At 34.7% G+C, this 15722-nt stretch overlaps 1 protein-coding gene across 5 annotated transcripts in view; it reads left to right on the top strand.

Annotated features, from left to right (window-relative positions):
• Positions 1 to 15722, top strand: part of TANK (TRAF family member associated NFKB activator) — a 94474-nt gene that overhangs the window by 55955 nt on the left and 22797 nt on the right. For 4 of the 5 annotated variants that reach the window (XM_025852624.2, XM_073883433.1, XM_025852619.2 and 1 more), the window contains exons 3-4: positions 3367 to 3478; positions 4551 to 4669. In XM_025852624.2, the coding sequence (XP_025708409.1) occupies positions 3367 to 3478; positions 4551 to 4669 (231 nt within the window). The remainder of the gene's footprint in view (positions 1 to 3366; positions 3479 to 4550; positions 4670 to 15722) is intronic. The other variant, XM_025852631.2, reaches the window with a different exon arrangement.

The raw sequence follows: 15722 nt of genomic DNA, 5'->3' as shown, positions 1-15722 counted from the left end.
AGTCTTTGGAGCTGGAAGGAGTGTCAAATACACAGAAGCCAGAGTCGTCTTGGCCAGATGGTGTTTGATACAGATGGATGGTTAGTTGTCATGCAGACCTCCTAGTTGGTAACTTGTTGCTGCCATCTGACTCGGAGAATCGTTCACACACACTGGCTGTCAAAAGCATCTTCTCTTCTGTCTGTTTTAGCTGTCATGTCTGTGCTCTGTACAGAAGTGTTGACAAGACATTGCTGTTGTACATTTTCAATGTGGTTGTTAGTGATTTTTCTGTTTTGTGGGGTCTTTGATAGGGCTGGAATGTACTTGGTTTGTAATTGTATTGTTTTTTAAAAAAATACTTTGACAGTACAACAATTATCTCACCTTTTAAAAGGACTTTTCAGGTTGTACATTTATTCAGCTCTGTTTAGTGAACAAAAGCATGTAATGAAAAGAAAAAAAACTTACTGTTTCAGTTTCCAAATATAACAAATAAATTTAATTCTACTGGTTATTTCCCAATTTGATACAATATCTTCTTCTGGACTTTCCCTCTCATAGCCTTGTGGTCAAAATCTTTATACTATTTTTTGAATATGTATTTTCTTTTCTGGAATTAGTACCGTTTTTGCCGATGGTATAAGCTTCCCTTTTTTCAAAGAAAAAAAAGATCTTTAGCTAATTGCCTATCTTTTGTACCCATTTTCTCAAACTTAATGTCCTTTTGTCTTACCTACTGACCTGTCTCCATTTTTCCTGTTTCCCTTATAGAATATAAGCAAAGCCTTTTCTCCATTCTTTCAGGTACCTTCTGAAGTCATGTCTATTTCTCTGATACTTAACAACTTAATTAACAACTTAAAGTCTATTTATTCCACTAATATTTACTGAGCATCTCAAAATTTGCCAGTCACTCTGCTATATACTCTAGAGATACCAGAAGAAAATAGCCTCTGCCCTTGAAGAGGTCATAGTCTAAAGCGAAATCAGAAATATAATTAGACTAGAATACTATAATTGCTATAATGTAAGTATGTGGAAAAAGCAGTAAGAAAACAAGGACCATTGCTATTCTTTTTCCCCTACTGTACTTCCAGAATATCAGTTTTTAAGTTATTACAGAGTTTGCTAGAGTTTATAAAGTACTTTATTAAGTAGTTTAAGAAATAGTTTCGAACTTCAACTTGAAATTTTTCCCAGCCAGTGAATACATTTGCAGCATTATTCATTTACTATAATATTTTATATGTAGGTGTGCTAAAGTATGTTTTTAAGCTGGAGACTAAAAGATGAATATTACCTATCAGAGCCTTCTGAGTTGGTTCTGAAAGAAAATATAAGTCCTTTGGTTTTCCATGAAGGTGGGAAAAAAATATATAGTAGAAGGAGAGTGGGCTGAGGTTTGAGTAACTTACACACTTATTCTGGGCCTGTCTCTAATTGCTAAGTTTTTGTACTGGTTACTTAATGTCTGAATAGTAGAATACTTTTACCTGTCGAAATGTAGTGAAAGAATGGGCATTTATTGGTCAGTGTTTATGAAGAGCTTTGAGTTCTTTGGAGAAAGTTGTAAATACACAGAAGTAGATAGTGAAGAAATAACATCCACATGTTTGCTGATTGCTTAGCCTGGTAGTTCTTTGTAGCCCAGGTAAATTTTTTTTTTTTTTCAGCCCAGGTAAATTTAAGCTATTACAGAATTTGCTATTGACCTTTAAAAATCCTCCTACTCACTCTAGGGGTTTGGATATAAATTTATGTAGGAGTAAGATGTCTTGTCCTGAGAGGCCTGGCCCTAGTGTTTAAAGTTTAGTTCCAAGACTCATAATTATAGGTCATATGGTCCAGATGGACTCACAACATACATTCTTCTATTTATAATAATAAAATTTAGCTTTTTTTTTTAACTTGGATTCTTTATTTCCTTTTTTTTTTTTTCCCATCAAGGATGTACTAAATATCTCCTATGTATAAATTACTTCGCAGAACTCTATGGGAGTATCAAGTTATATAACACTACTCTCAGGCAACATGCAAAGATAACAAACCACTTGAGTTATTTATCAGCTCTGTCAGTTATTCTTGGTTGAAGTGTATTACTTACAAAATTTCACCCTTTATTTGGGAAAATGTGGTATTTTGCTTTAATTTCCTAAGCTAATTTATTTTGGGAATCTAGAAACAGCTGTATAATTTATAAAGAACTTTAAGCATATTGGTCTCTGAAAAGAATAATTTCACTAATTTTGAACTTTGATAAAAATTCAGTTCAAAATCAAATATTTTTTTGAGATTTTATTTATTTATTTGACAGAGAGAGAGTGAGAGCACAAGCATGGGGAGCAGCGGAGGGAGAGGGAGAAGCAGGCTCCCTGCTGAGCAGGGAGCCCAACATGGGGCTTGATCCCAGGACCCCGGGATCATGACCTGAGCTGAAGGCAGATACTTAACCGACAGCCACCCAGGTGCCCCTCAAAATCAAAAATTTAGTATCTACTGAAGGACATTCTGAGCTTATTAGGACCCTATTTTTCATTCAAGGAATTTACGATTTAGTCATTGTTGCACCAGTGATAAAAATTGATAAAGAATTCTTTTATTTGTTGGTAATATATTTTTAAGACTTTGTACTAATTTGGTAGTTGTAATGCAGCATTTTCATATTTGCTTAAAGGTTTGTTAACATCTGTTCTTCTCTAATGCAAACTGCTATCTTCTTTCATTGCTTAATTCTCACAGCCATTGCAATAAAATAGCAAGATGAGTGGATTAAAAATATAAGGGAAATTATTATATTTAAGATACCCAGTAAGGATTAACCACATATTGTCGACTTCTTAAAATGTAATCTGAGAAAAGAAATTTCTAATCAATATAATTTTATAATTTGTACTTGTTCCTTTGATTTTCATAGGGTCTTATTTATGCTTTCTTTGTGGTTTTATACTCTACAAATTCAAAACTGTTTATTTAAAAGATATGAAATCTTAACATTTCTTATTAGTAGGGTATTTTTATAGGATAATATAGCATCCATTTTGTCATTCATGCTTTTTTGTTGTTGTCATTAGGGACTGAATTCTAAATTACAATTTTTATCCTAACTGAAGGACCAAGAAACCATACATTGAACTATTAACTGAAATTTCTTTAATTAAGATGATTTTTTTAAATTTTACAGTGTTTTACGTGTTTTAAACCAGTGATGTTTATAATGATTACTAATACACTGTTGGAGCCAGTTTTTAGTTCACAAATAACATGCTCAATACCTGGGAAATGGCAGTAGAGCAGCTCATATCTATATGTAATTAATTATTAGTGGACAGTAAATATATGTACATGTGTGTCAGTAAATATCAGGCTAACTGGTTTTTATGTCAGCAGACTGAGAACTATGAGCAGAGAATACGTGAGCAACAGGAACAGCTGTCACTTCAACAAACTATTATTGATAAGCTAAAATCGCAGTTACTTCTTGTGAATTCCAGTCAAGGTATGTTTATACTAATTTTCTATGTATTTCTTGAACCTCTTGGGGAAAAGAAAGGTGGAAATCGGGTTTTTCTTTTGTATTTCTCCATTGTTTCTCAGTAGTTCTGATATCTTAATAACTGTGGTGCAGTTACATATTTTTATTTAAGAAATGGATACTTGTAGGGTATGGGGAAATGAACATTCACATATACTATACTGTAGAATTCTCAGTTGATGAAACTTCCTAGAAGACGATTTATCAGTAAATAGCAAAAACTTTCTTAAATGTCTGTGCCTTTTAAATGAAAAATTCAAATCCTAAAAATACGTCATAAGAAAATATTTGTTCAAGAACTCAAAGACGTGTATGCAAGGATGCTTATCACAATATAACTTCTAATAATGAAAAATTAGAAATAAAGAAGTGTTCAACAGTTAAGTTAGTCCTTTGTATCACAAATAGCTATGTAGCCAAGAAAAAGTGATGATAACAGATGTTAACTTACTAACATGAGACATATTCATAATATGTAGAAAAATGAACAAAGCAGGATAAAAAAATATAATTTTATGTGTGCAAAAAATTCTTGTTTGAATTTATATGTATAGAAAAAGAAAAACTGTGATAAAATATAAACCAAAATGTTAACAGGAATAATTCACAGGTCATAAAAGTTGTGGGCAGCTTTTATTTATTTATTTTTGGCATGTCTGCATTTTCTCCTTTTCCTAGAATAAGTATGGAGTAGTTATGCAAATAATTATCTTAAACAAAGGATGCATACCTGGAAATACGGCCTAGTAAAAGTTTAATTGCTATTATTGATACTAAGTTGCAAAGAGTTTCTAGTTTTCTAAATTCTACGTATTTTTTACACCACTTATTTTGGGAGTAGGAGTTTTGTGTATTTAGTGGGAATGAAAAAAATCAAAATGGGAAAAATTTTAATTGTTAAAATAATTATTATCTAAAGAATTTTTGAAGTTTAAAATCTCTTTAAAATTAGGGTTCCTGGTTTGTTCTTATTTTTTCCATGTGGTACCAAAAGAAAGGGTTCTCTGCTTACATGCAAGAGGTTTTTGTCTTGCAGATAACAGTTTTGGCTATGTTCCCCTGCTTGAAGACAGTGAAGCAAGGAAGAATAATTTGACTCTTGATCAGCCACATGATAAAGTAAAATCAGGAATACCGAGAGAAAAAGAATTAAAGGTAGACTGCACTGCTGGTTTATTCCCTAAAGGAAATAAGAAATGAGAAGTCAGGTTCCACAGACTTCCTGAATTATTCAGTCAGTATTCTATCAAATTTGGGTGGGCAGGAACAGGGGAGAAGGTGGTCAAGATTCTTCTCAATCCTACCATTGCTTCTGCAAAAAGCAGCATTCAAATGCGGTTACATAACACATCTTCCTTGTTTTATTTTCCTGAGGTAGATCCACCACTGGAATTTAAACAGAAATTCTGTTTATACACAAACAAATGACATGTTTCTAAATAGAAGCACTATTTCCAAGTAAAATAAAGGCTTAGGTTTGTTTCATGTTTCCTGTTACTCTCTTTTCTATACCACAGGCATTTAACAAAGAAATAAAACATTTAACTAAAGTAGATAGTAAGGCACAGATGATTCTGGATTAGAAAACAACACTCTGGTTTTTTTCTTCAATTGCCTGTGCTTAATTTTTTAAAAAATCTACCTAACCAGTTTAAGCAAAAGGAAACAATATAAAAGGAACATTCTGTATCTGCAAGGAGATAAATACGAGGATGTTCAAGCTTCACTGAAACAACATAAAAAGGAAGATTCTGTATCTGCAAGGAGACATATACGAGGATGTTCAAGCTACATTGTTTAGAAACAGCTTAAACATCCATCAGTAGCAGAATGGTACACCTTTACATGAAACACTTTAGAAAAATTAAAATTAACTAAATATTTATATATTAGATGCTTAGATTTCAGAAACAGTGTTGAATAAAAAGTGGAAATTACAAAATGATAAAATGGGAATAATTTAAACTTTTTAAAATATAAAATATGACTGTTTATTAAAACACAAGTATATAGTAAAAGTATAAGAACATGGACAGGAAAGTTACACAACTTCTTTAGAAAAATGATCACCTCTACAATTGGAGAAAGAAGAGTCTGATTCTGGGAAGGGAAAAAAGAGGGCTTCAGTTGTGTCTACAACTTTTTTTTTTTTTTTAAAGAAAAGAGCTTAAGCAAAATGCTAACACTTGTTAAATCAAGGTAGTGGATATATAGATGCATATTGTTCTCCATGTTTTTATGAATCATTGAAATGTTTAAAAAGGAATTTTTTTTATGAGTTAGGTTTTAGTAGGATGAAACAGCTTTTGAGTAAAGTAAGATCTCCCAGTAAATGAGGACTTTTAACATCCATAAGACCATTTAAGTCAAGAATGCTATGTTTATTTCTTTTCTTCTAGATAAGGTAGAAGATTTTAGCTTTGTGTGCCAGGGTTATTCAGTTACTAATCCCATAACTAAAGACTATCTTTTTTTTTTTTTTTAAGATTTATTTATTTGATAGAAACACAACACAGCAAGAGAGGGAACACAAGCAGTGGGAGTGGGAGAGGGAGAAGCAGGCTCCCCACGGAGCGGGGCTCGATCCCAGGACTCTGGGATCATGACCTGAGCCAAAGGCAGATGCTTAACGACCGAGCCACCCAGGCACCCCTCCCATAACTAAAGACTATCTTAACTTGTTTGCATTTAACATCAAATATGAGAAATCCAATTTAGATACATTTCTATATATAAAAATTTTTAAATGGGAAGTTCTCTAAAGTATCTCCCGTTTCATTTTTTTTTAAATCATTCTTTTTTATTTGGATCATCATCTCTTCACCCCCACTGCAATTTCCATTTATCTGAAAATGCTGATAAACACAAGACACCCTGGCACTGGAATATGTTTAGGTTTATTTTGCAAAAGACAAAATTCAGAAACAGTGATTCTGACTTCTGAAATACAATTTTATGATTGGGTCTATTATAGTATATTATAAAATAATTGAACTGTAAAATGGTGACTTATAAATTTAGTGCTTAAGTAAACTATACGTTCCACTTTCCTGTTTCAGGGACTTCTAAATATTATTTGCCATTTACCATTAATTTTGATTCAAAATTCCTGTACTCCAGTTATAACATTTCTTTGAAGATTATTATCTGGCATCTCAGTTCCAAATATAGAGAAGAAGGTGTTTTTGAAAAGATTAGTCTTGGTTAGAACAAATGGGATGGTGTAAAAGGCTTTTAGATATGTTAATAATTTCATTTATTTTATATTTGGGTAATTTGTCATTGTTTATGGAAGTTTTAGAGTTTATTTTTCAGTCAGTAAGTGTTCGGTGGGAACCTTCAACAGAATTGTTTTTTAAATTACATTTGTTTTATTTTTATAAGATGTCTTTTGTTTGTAAAATATATGTCTGGATACCTGGGCTAACTTTAAATATAAGTAACAAATTATGTCAGAGATGGCTTATTTCTAAAGAATTAATAATGTCTACATCAAAAACTAATGATGTAATATATGGTGATTAACATAACAATAAAAATTTAAAAAAAAACTGGAAGAACATACAAAAAAAAAGAATTAAATGTTGCATCAATTGTAACCTTAATTTGTAGACAGACAATAGAAGGGAAAAAAATAAAGCTCCAAGTAAGAAATAAATCTAAATTCAATGAGTTCTCTTAATGATCTTTACTAGTAGGTGAAATGTTTATCTGACAGCCACGTATTTAATACTTTGAATAGCTCATCAACTCATTCTCCTTATACTGTAACCATTTAATAAAAATAAAAATTAACTCTTTTGTATTTCAGCTTTCTCATGTTTCTTTATATATCCAGAGGCAAAGTGTTAATGAGCACTAAATATATAACAGATTAAAAAGAAGAGTAAATATATTCTAAAAGAATGAATAAATTGGATTTATTGAATATTTGAGAGCTGGCTGTATATTGTAAAAAGTTAGGCTTCATTTAGAAAAATTCTTCCTAATTAAGTAATTGGAATTAAAATCTTTTCAATTGGCATATATGTTGATCTATACATACTGAGTTATAATTAAATTTAGTTAATACAAGGGAAATCTGTTCTGAAAGTATTTCAATTTTGGATATATCAGGGTTTTTCCAAAATGAAAAAGTATCATGGTTATCAGTTGCAATTTTGTAAAAGTATACATCTACATATAAAAACTGCAGGGTATGATGCAGAAATGGCTAAGAAAATGGTACAGTTCATTTTTTTTCTATTTTCAATATACTTTTATATTAGTCTTCTTAAAAACTAAATGATTTCTAGAAATCACATTCCCAATCAGTTGGCCTAGCCTCTGTAATGAATTACTAAGTTAATAGAAATGCTTTGAACCAATAACACAAAGAAACTACTAATCACCCCCAGTCCTTTCCTTCAGTTTGGTGAGTGGTTTGAAGATTTGTTTTCTTTAGACTGTTTTGTTTAGGATTTGGTTAGGATATTTGACAGGCGAAAGACCCATTGACATGGCAAATGCCAACTTTGAATGCCTTGGAAAATGAGACAAAGAATAGAGGAAAAGGGAATATTGAGGGGAAAGAAGCTTTTAGAAAATTTTATTTGAGAAACATGAAATTTAAAGTTCAACCTCTGTTCATGGTATTCCTACACAGAGCATGCAAGAGTCCTTTGACTTCTAAAAGGACATAAAGAGGTCAAGGGGTGCCTGGGTGGCTCAGTCAGTTAAGTGTCCGGCTCTTGATTTTGGCTCAGGTCATGATCTCAGGGTCGAGATCAAGCCCTGCATTGGGCACTATGCTTAGTGGGGAGTTGGCTTGAGATTGTCTCTCTCTCCCCCTATGCCCCTCCCCAGTGCACCCCCCACCCCGGTGCACACGAACATGCATGCGCTCTCTAAAACTAAATCTTAAAAAAAAAAAAGTCAAGACAGCAGAGCTTGTATAATTGGATGACCCTTAGTACTCTGCTTATAGTTTAGAGGCATTAGGGGAAAAGTAACTCAGTTTAATGGAAAACCTGAATTTCACTTCTTATTTTTATTGGCGGGGGGTGAGAGGGTGAGCAGAGGGAGAGAGAGAACCCCAAGCAGGCTCCGTGCCCAGTGCGGAGCCCGACACAGGGCTCAGTCCCACACTCTGAGATCACAACCCTAGCCAAAATCAGGAGTTGGACACTTATCCGACTGAGCCACCCAGACTCCCCTGAGTTGCACTTCTTGTACACCACCATAGTTTCCACAGTCTTTCTTGATGAGATATTTTGGCAGAGGGGTCATTGCATCATCCATCATACAATAAAGTACCCCAAATTTTACCCCCAAACTTAACAGCTTAAAACAAATATTTATTATTTCAGTGCCTGTGGGTCAGAAATATGGGAGTCACTTAGCTAGATGGTTCTGGTTCAAGATCTCATGTGATTAAAGTCAGGACATGGGCAAGGGCTTCAGTCATCTAAAGGGTTGGTGTGGTGGAGGACCCACTTCCAGGATGGCTCACTGACATGACTGTTGGCAGGAGACTTCCATGTGTGCCTTTCCTCACAACCTGGCCAATTACTTCCTCAAAGTAAGAACATAAGAGATCTAAGAGAGAGAGCAAGGAGGAAGCCACAGGGCTTTATATGACCTAGTCTCTAAAAATCACATACCTTCACTTCCACTTTATTCTGCTCATTAGAAATAAGTTACGAGGTGCCCCAGAGGCGAGGAAATAAGCTCCTCTTCTTGAAGAGTACCAGAGATTTTGTAGATGTATTTTTAAAGTATCATGGGATACTGTGGTATACAGTAGAAGGTACCAAAGATCAGGGGTGTGGGGTGTAATGTTTAATTTATGTGATTAGTTATATGATAAATACTAGTGAAAAGTAGAAGACCTTGGCAGAATTTAATGGTAGACTACAATTTAATTGTAGACTGTGGTATACAGCAGAAGGTACCACAGATCAGGGGTGTGGGGTGTAATGTTTAATTTATATGATAAATATAATATATATGATAAATATGATTATATATAATAATATAAATATGATAAATACTAGTGAAAAGTAGAGGACCTTGGCAGAATTTAATAGTAAATTCAACTTCCTGCATCCTATCACTGTTAATCTCAGAGGAAAAAAATATCATAGCTTCTCCTCTTAAGAACAATTTCAAAAATTCTAACATGGATGTAGACTTTCCAGAGAATAGCTGAGCAGTGTTTTAGAGAACCAAGAAACTATTGCTTGTTGTTACTCTTTTCTTATAGCCAATTTTAAAAATTGAAAATATTTACAAAATTAAATAACACAAAAATAGACCTACTTATTCTTCACAAAACTACTCTCTCTTATTTGTAGAACACCATTGTCAGACGTAGTAACTTATGAGAGCAGTTATTTAAATAACAAATTGTGTTTCTTAATGTAAATATAAATTGGTTTTGTTTAATTTACTTTTTTAAAAGCCAAGATTGTAATATACTGGTCATTTTTAAGATCTTGGAAATAGATTTTTATAATACTGCTTCTGGGAAGCACTTCAGTTGCCAAACTAAATACTATTCTAGTTGCCTAGGGTTTGACAAAAATTGTTTGCCCTCATCTTTCTATCCTACTTTTTGTTTTTGTGGAAGTTACAGAAAAGTCTAGTTAGAGTGTTTGGATGCCAGAAGATATGTAGAGAGCAATAATATAGAATACATAGAAGAATTTGGTGATATTGGTAAATTTTCTTCACTCATTCATTAACTGAACTGCTGTGTGTACCTGACACGGCGAGGCACTAGAAGAACAAAGAAATACTGTCCCTGCCCTCTGGCTTAAAGTCTTGATTTAATAAACAAAACCAACATTATTGACTGTTGTAAAGTCATTTCAGAGTCTAGGATTCAGGATACAAAGTATAGTGTGAGTTTATTTGAACTTCTAACTATTTATTTAAATAGAGCTCATGTGTTTATTGTCCAAAGAACTGATTTTTGCTTTATTTCTGATTTTTTGTATATATTTCTAGTTTATTCTTTACACATGTCTTTTTTCATCTGATTTATATGTGTCAAGCAAAAGTATAAAAGTACAAAGAATGCACTTGTTACTGAAAGATGCTGGTTAGACAGTTGGCACATTTCTAATGTAGCTATCATTATGATTAGATCAGCAGATATATGGTAGCTTTGAGGCGCGGCAAAGATTTTGTGGGTTTAGAAGAGTAAAACAATGATGCAGCTGTGGAGCTGCCATCAGTGCTAATATTGAGGAAATAAGATGTGCTGTACCTGGCAATTCTAGTATATACAGAGGCTCTGACATGTTTGAAGAAAGCTGATGTCTAAAAATTCACTTGTCAGTCACTTAGACAAGAAGTATTTGAACTCCCTTCTATTTGCTCTCTCTTGCTAGTCAGTGACAGGAATACAAAAAAGGAGGACGACAAGATCCATCTCCTTTAAGGAGCTACATAATCTGGTTGGAGAAACAAGGATTTGGAGACCCAAAGCAATTAGCAAACATTATAAGACAATGTGAAGTCTTAATTATATGATACACTGAAACACTCATAATTTTATGGTACAGATAAAACATGTTGGACCTTAATTTAAAAAAAAAAAATTCGTGGTGAGCTGAAGGTAGGCTTGAGCCAGGGGCTCAACATTTACTTCAAGTAGAGAAAAGAAAACATATTCTTAAATGCCTATATTTTGGTAATATGTGCACAGATATGTAAATTTTCTGCAAGATTTTAATGGAAAAAGAATAATTTCTAGGCAAGAACCAAAATTATTACTGTAGGCCACTTTGGAGAACATTATATAAACTGAAAGCTGGGGTGCCTGGCTGACTCAGTAGAGCATGTGACCCTTGATTTGGGGGTCATGAGTTCAAGCCCCACGTTGGGTGCAGAGATTACATACATAGATACATCTGTATATACATACATACATACATACATACATACATAAATTACTAACTGGGGAGTTTGAAAGAGCATTTCATTTACTATAACCTTTTTAAAATGACATAATCATGGCTTCAGAAGACAGAATGCTCCCTACCATTTTGTTGCTCTATAGATGGTCCTTCAATGAGAGACATTGGTGTGTTCCTCTAGTTGTTATGTATGACAGTTTCAGCAGGCAGGGTATGAACTTTAACCCTGCTTTACTTTCTGGACTTCTGTAACTTATAAAATCCTAGCCTCACAAGTCTGTGTCTTGGATGGCATCCCCATCCTTGAACTGTTTATTTCTCCTATACACTGGATTTCAGATGCAGTTCCCACTTAAGGATCTCTCTCTCTGAGTTTAGGCCCCCTATAGCTTCTCACTTTTTCTACTGCAAGTCTCTTAAACTATATTTGTCAAGTTGCTGTATATTGTCCAAGTACCTGGGTTCATAGGCATTATGAAAGCTTTATAGTAGACTATTGTTATTATGAATACCTTGACACACGTTAATACATAATAGCAATTTTTGTGAAAATGTAGCTGATAAAGCCTCCCATCTGTAATTTTAAATACTGCTCTAACAACAAACCATAATATGAAACCAGTTAGGTTTTGCAGAAAGAACTCTTAAAATAGAACTCACAGCCTTTTCCTCCCTTCCTTTAGCAGTTTAGTATCTGGAGCCATTAATAATTTGGTTAGGTTGTTTTTTTAGCTAGAAGGTATATAGAAACCTTTCCAGGTTTCCTTTTTCTCTTATTCATGTGGATATAGTTCTATCGAAATACCTTATTTTGAGGCACCTGGGTGCCTCAGTTGGTTAAGCATCTGACTCTTGATCTCAGCTCAGGTCTTGATCTCAGGGTCATGAGTTCAAGCCCCGTGTTGGGGTCCACGCTAGTTTTGGAGCCTACCTAAAAACAATGACAACAAAACCACCTGTTTTACCTTACAGATACTTGTTGCTTGAGCAGACACTGCTGTATTTAGAAATTTCTATTTTAATTAAAAACTGCAAGACCAATCTATCATGTACTGAACTGATTTAAAATAAATAAATCTACATGCTTATTTAAAAAGAGATTGTCATATACAAGTATATGATAAATATGTTTTTCATCATCTGAATGAAAGTTAGAAATTAGACCATTAGTCAAGATATGTAACTATCAAATGATTTCTGTGGCAAAGTCAAATTTGGTTTACATCATCTAAACACATAGTACCTTTTCCAAGAGAGGAACTTGAAATAAATTTGCTTATGTTATATTACTGAACTTCGTTAAAAAAAAAGTTACTGTATTCTTTTAATGATCAATTCTCTCTTTTCATCTTTTATTAGATAAAAGTAATGATTGTACCATTTATACAAGGGCACATGGCAGCCTAAGCTGGGGCTTACATAGGCTTGGAGAAAATGTGTGTGAGCACCCTACCCTGTCTTCTCAGTCAGAGCAAATGTCCTATTCCCCCTAGTTTTGTTTCTAGAAACTAGATTGAATATACCTTCTTTTAATGTATAACACTTCTGTATTACTCTTCTCTGGAGACTGGTCTTTGTTTATAGATCCTCTGGTAGAATAATAATTAGAAGGAAGAAAAATTATCTTCAACCAGTTCATTAAAGTTCAGAGTTTTTTCCAAAGTGTCATAATAAATACATCACAGACTTAAGAAACAAAAAAAAAATGTTGATATCCAAAGCATTTTAATATTTACTTTGAAATTTCTGTTGCAGAAATTTTGATTGTTTCCAAGTCTGAATTTTTTTTAAGATTTATTCATTTATTATTTTAGAGAGAGTGCACAGCAGGGAGGGGCAGAGGGAGAAGGCAAGAGAGAATCTCAAGCAGACTCCCTGCTGAGCATGGAGCTCCATCCCACAAACCTGAGATCATGACCCAAGCCAAAATCAAGAGTTGGATGCTTAACTGACTCAACCACCCAGGCGCCCTCCCAAATCTGAATTATTAATCCAGCCTAGCCCTTTCCTGTTCTGGGCCTCTGTTTTTTAATTCAATACATTATTTTAGGATTTTTGTTTTTATAATACTGGAAATAATTTTGGAGGGAAGAAAAAAAATGAAGTGGCATATCACTTTTTAAGTTTTCTTCCTGGACTTCTAAGCAAATTTGATTATTTCTAGTGATGACTTTTCTCCCCTTACTTCCCCCTTTTAAACCCCTTCCTCACATTTCCCATTTTTCTTTTTTCTGCTCTTCTCCAGATGCCACAAAACAGGGTTAGTATATTCTGTTCAGCCCTAATTTCTCTTGACCCAATCATGAAAGTCTGTTCTCTCAGCCTCAGTAGGTTAGGACTAGCCTCCCAAAACAATCTAGTTTCTCTTATAATCTGTCATCCTCAAAATCTCAAAATCTGTTTTGAAGACATTTGTTTTTCAGTGTTATGAAACGCTTCCACATTTGGTCTACTGTGATCTGTTGTGTTGTTTTTTGGTTGAATTATATGGAATCTAGTTTCATCCAGATACGTAGCTGGGAAAGGGAAGAATATTTTAATAACCTTTTTAGAAATTGTGGCTCTTCTCTTTTGATACCATACCAAAATTCAGTAGGTAGTAGTCTCTTGAGTGTTAATTGCAATATAAAAGCTGAAACCAGTGAACTTTTTTTTTAAATCTTTTATTTATTCATTTTTAAAGACTTTATTTCTTTATTCGACAGAGGGAGACACAGCGAGAGAGGGAACACAAGCAGGAGGAGTGGGAGAGGGAGAAGCAGGCTTCCTGCAGAGCAGGGAGCCCGATGCGGGGCTCGATCCCAGGGCCCAGGGATCGTGACCTGAGCTGAAGGCAGACGCTTAACCACTGAGCCACCCAAGTAACCCTTCCCTAAGCTTTTAATTTTCACTTGAAAACTTAAATTTTTTTCATGGACAACAAATCTTTTCGGTTGTTTTCATTAAACTGAGAGGCTAACTTCATTTGCTTTTGAGAACATCTGAATAACCATAGCTTGCATGTCAGTCATTCTTTCAAGTGAAAATGGCGTTCCATTAAAAAAGTGACTAGTTCTTGGGGTGCCTGGGTGGCTCAGTCGTTAAGTGTCTGCCTTTGGCTCAGGACTTGATCCCATGGTCCTGGGATCAAGCCCTGCATTGGGCTCCGTGCTCCGTGGCAAGCCTGCTTTTCCCTCTCCCACTCCTTCTGCTTGTGTTCCCTCTCTCGCTGTGTCTCTTTCTGTCAAATAAATAAGTAAAATCTTAAAAAATTTAAGTACTAATTCAGCCTGCAACTCAAACAGTTGAACCAGTGCTTTCCCCCAAGACAACCCTTGTACTTTGGTATGAAACAGAAGTCTTTTTGTGTATTTCCTATTTTGTCTCACACAATATTTAAAAGCTATTAACTTGGGATCAAAATTTAATAAGATTAATAATTTTTACTGTCTCATCAAGGAGATAGGTTAGGAACCCCCAGGGATCCTTTTTTGACTAAATGTGTAGCATTAACAGTGACTCCAGTTTGGTACCATGGCCTTGGTCATACTCAGATGCCAGCAGTTTTCACTCACCGTTGTTTTTGCATCATCAGTATAAATGCCAACAGAGTAAAAAAGGCAAATAACATCTAACAGTATTGTAATAATAGGGGACCCCATGGATTTCAGGGTCAGGGATTTGATCTTACCCTACTTAGAAGCTAGTAAGTTAGCCGGTTACTGCTTCAGGGATGCTGTAAGAAGAAACAAAACTCTTGAATCAGAGAAAAAAATCTTTATTATACACAGCACAGCAAGCAAGAGCATTTTTATTTGCTTTGGTCCCTCCTGGGGTTGGGGAAGGGTAACACAGTAAGCCTGAGATGGATGCCTGCATATGCAGTGGGTTGCATTAAAGGTGAGAAACACTGAGCTTGGGAGATCTATCATTTTATAGCAAGCAGTCAGCAGCCTGCTCCTTGTCCAAGAGAGACATAAATCTTTCAGGTTTGCCCCCTGTAAACACGATCCTGAGAAATATCCCAGGTAAAGAACAGTCAGAGCCTTGTATTCTGTCATACACAGCAAAAATGTCCAGGGACACTCAGGGCCCATGTAGATTTCTCTCCCAAAAGTGCATCCCTTGAAAGGATCTCAAGACCCCAGGGAGGGCGCCTGGGTGGCTCAGTTGGTTAAGCGACTGCCTTCGGCTCAGGTCATGATCCTGGAGTCCCGGGATCGAGTCCCGCATCGGGCTTCCTGCTCAGCAGGGAGTCTGCTTCTCCCTCTGACCCTCTTCCCTCTCGTGCTTTCTATCTCTCATTCTCTCTCTCTCTCAAATAA

Source organism: Callorhinus ursinus, unplaced genomic scaffold (assembly GCF_003265705.2).
Source record: "Callorhinus ursinus isolate GAN/ISIS: 27379988/994484 unplaced genomic scaffold, GSC_fseal_2.0 scaffold2, whole genome shotgun sequence".
Taxonomy (NCBI): Eukaryota; Metazoa; Chordata; class Mammalia; order Carnivora; family Otariidae; genus Callorhinus; species Callorhinus ursinus.
Note: the sequence above shows the minus strand (reverse complement) of the source record. Positions and strands in the feature narration are given on the sequence as shown.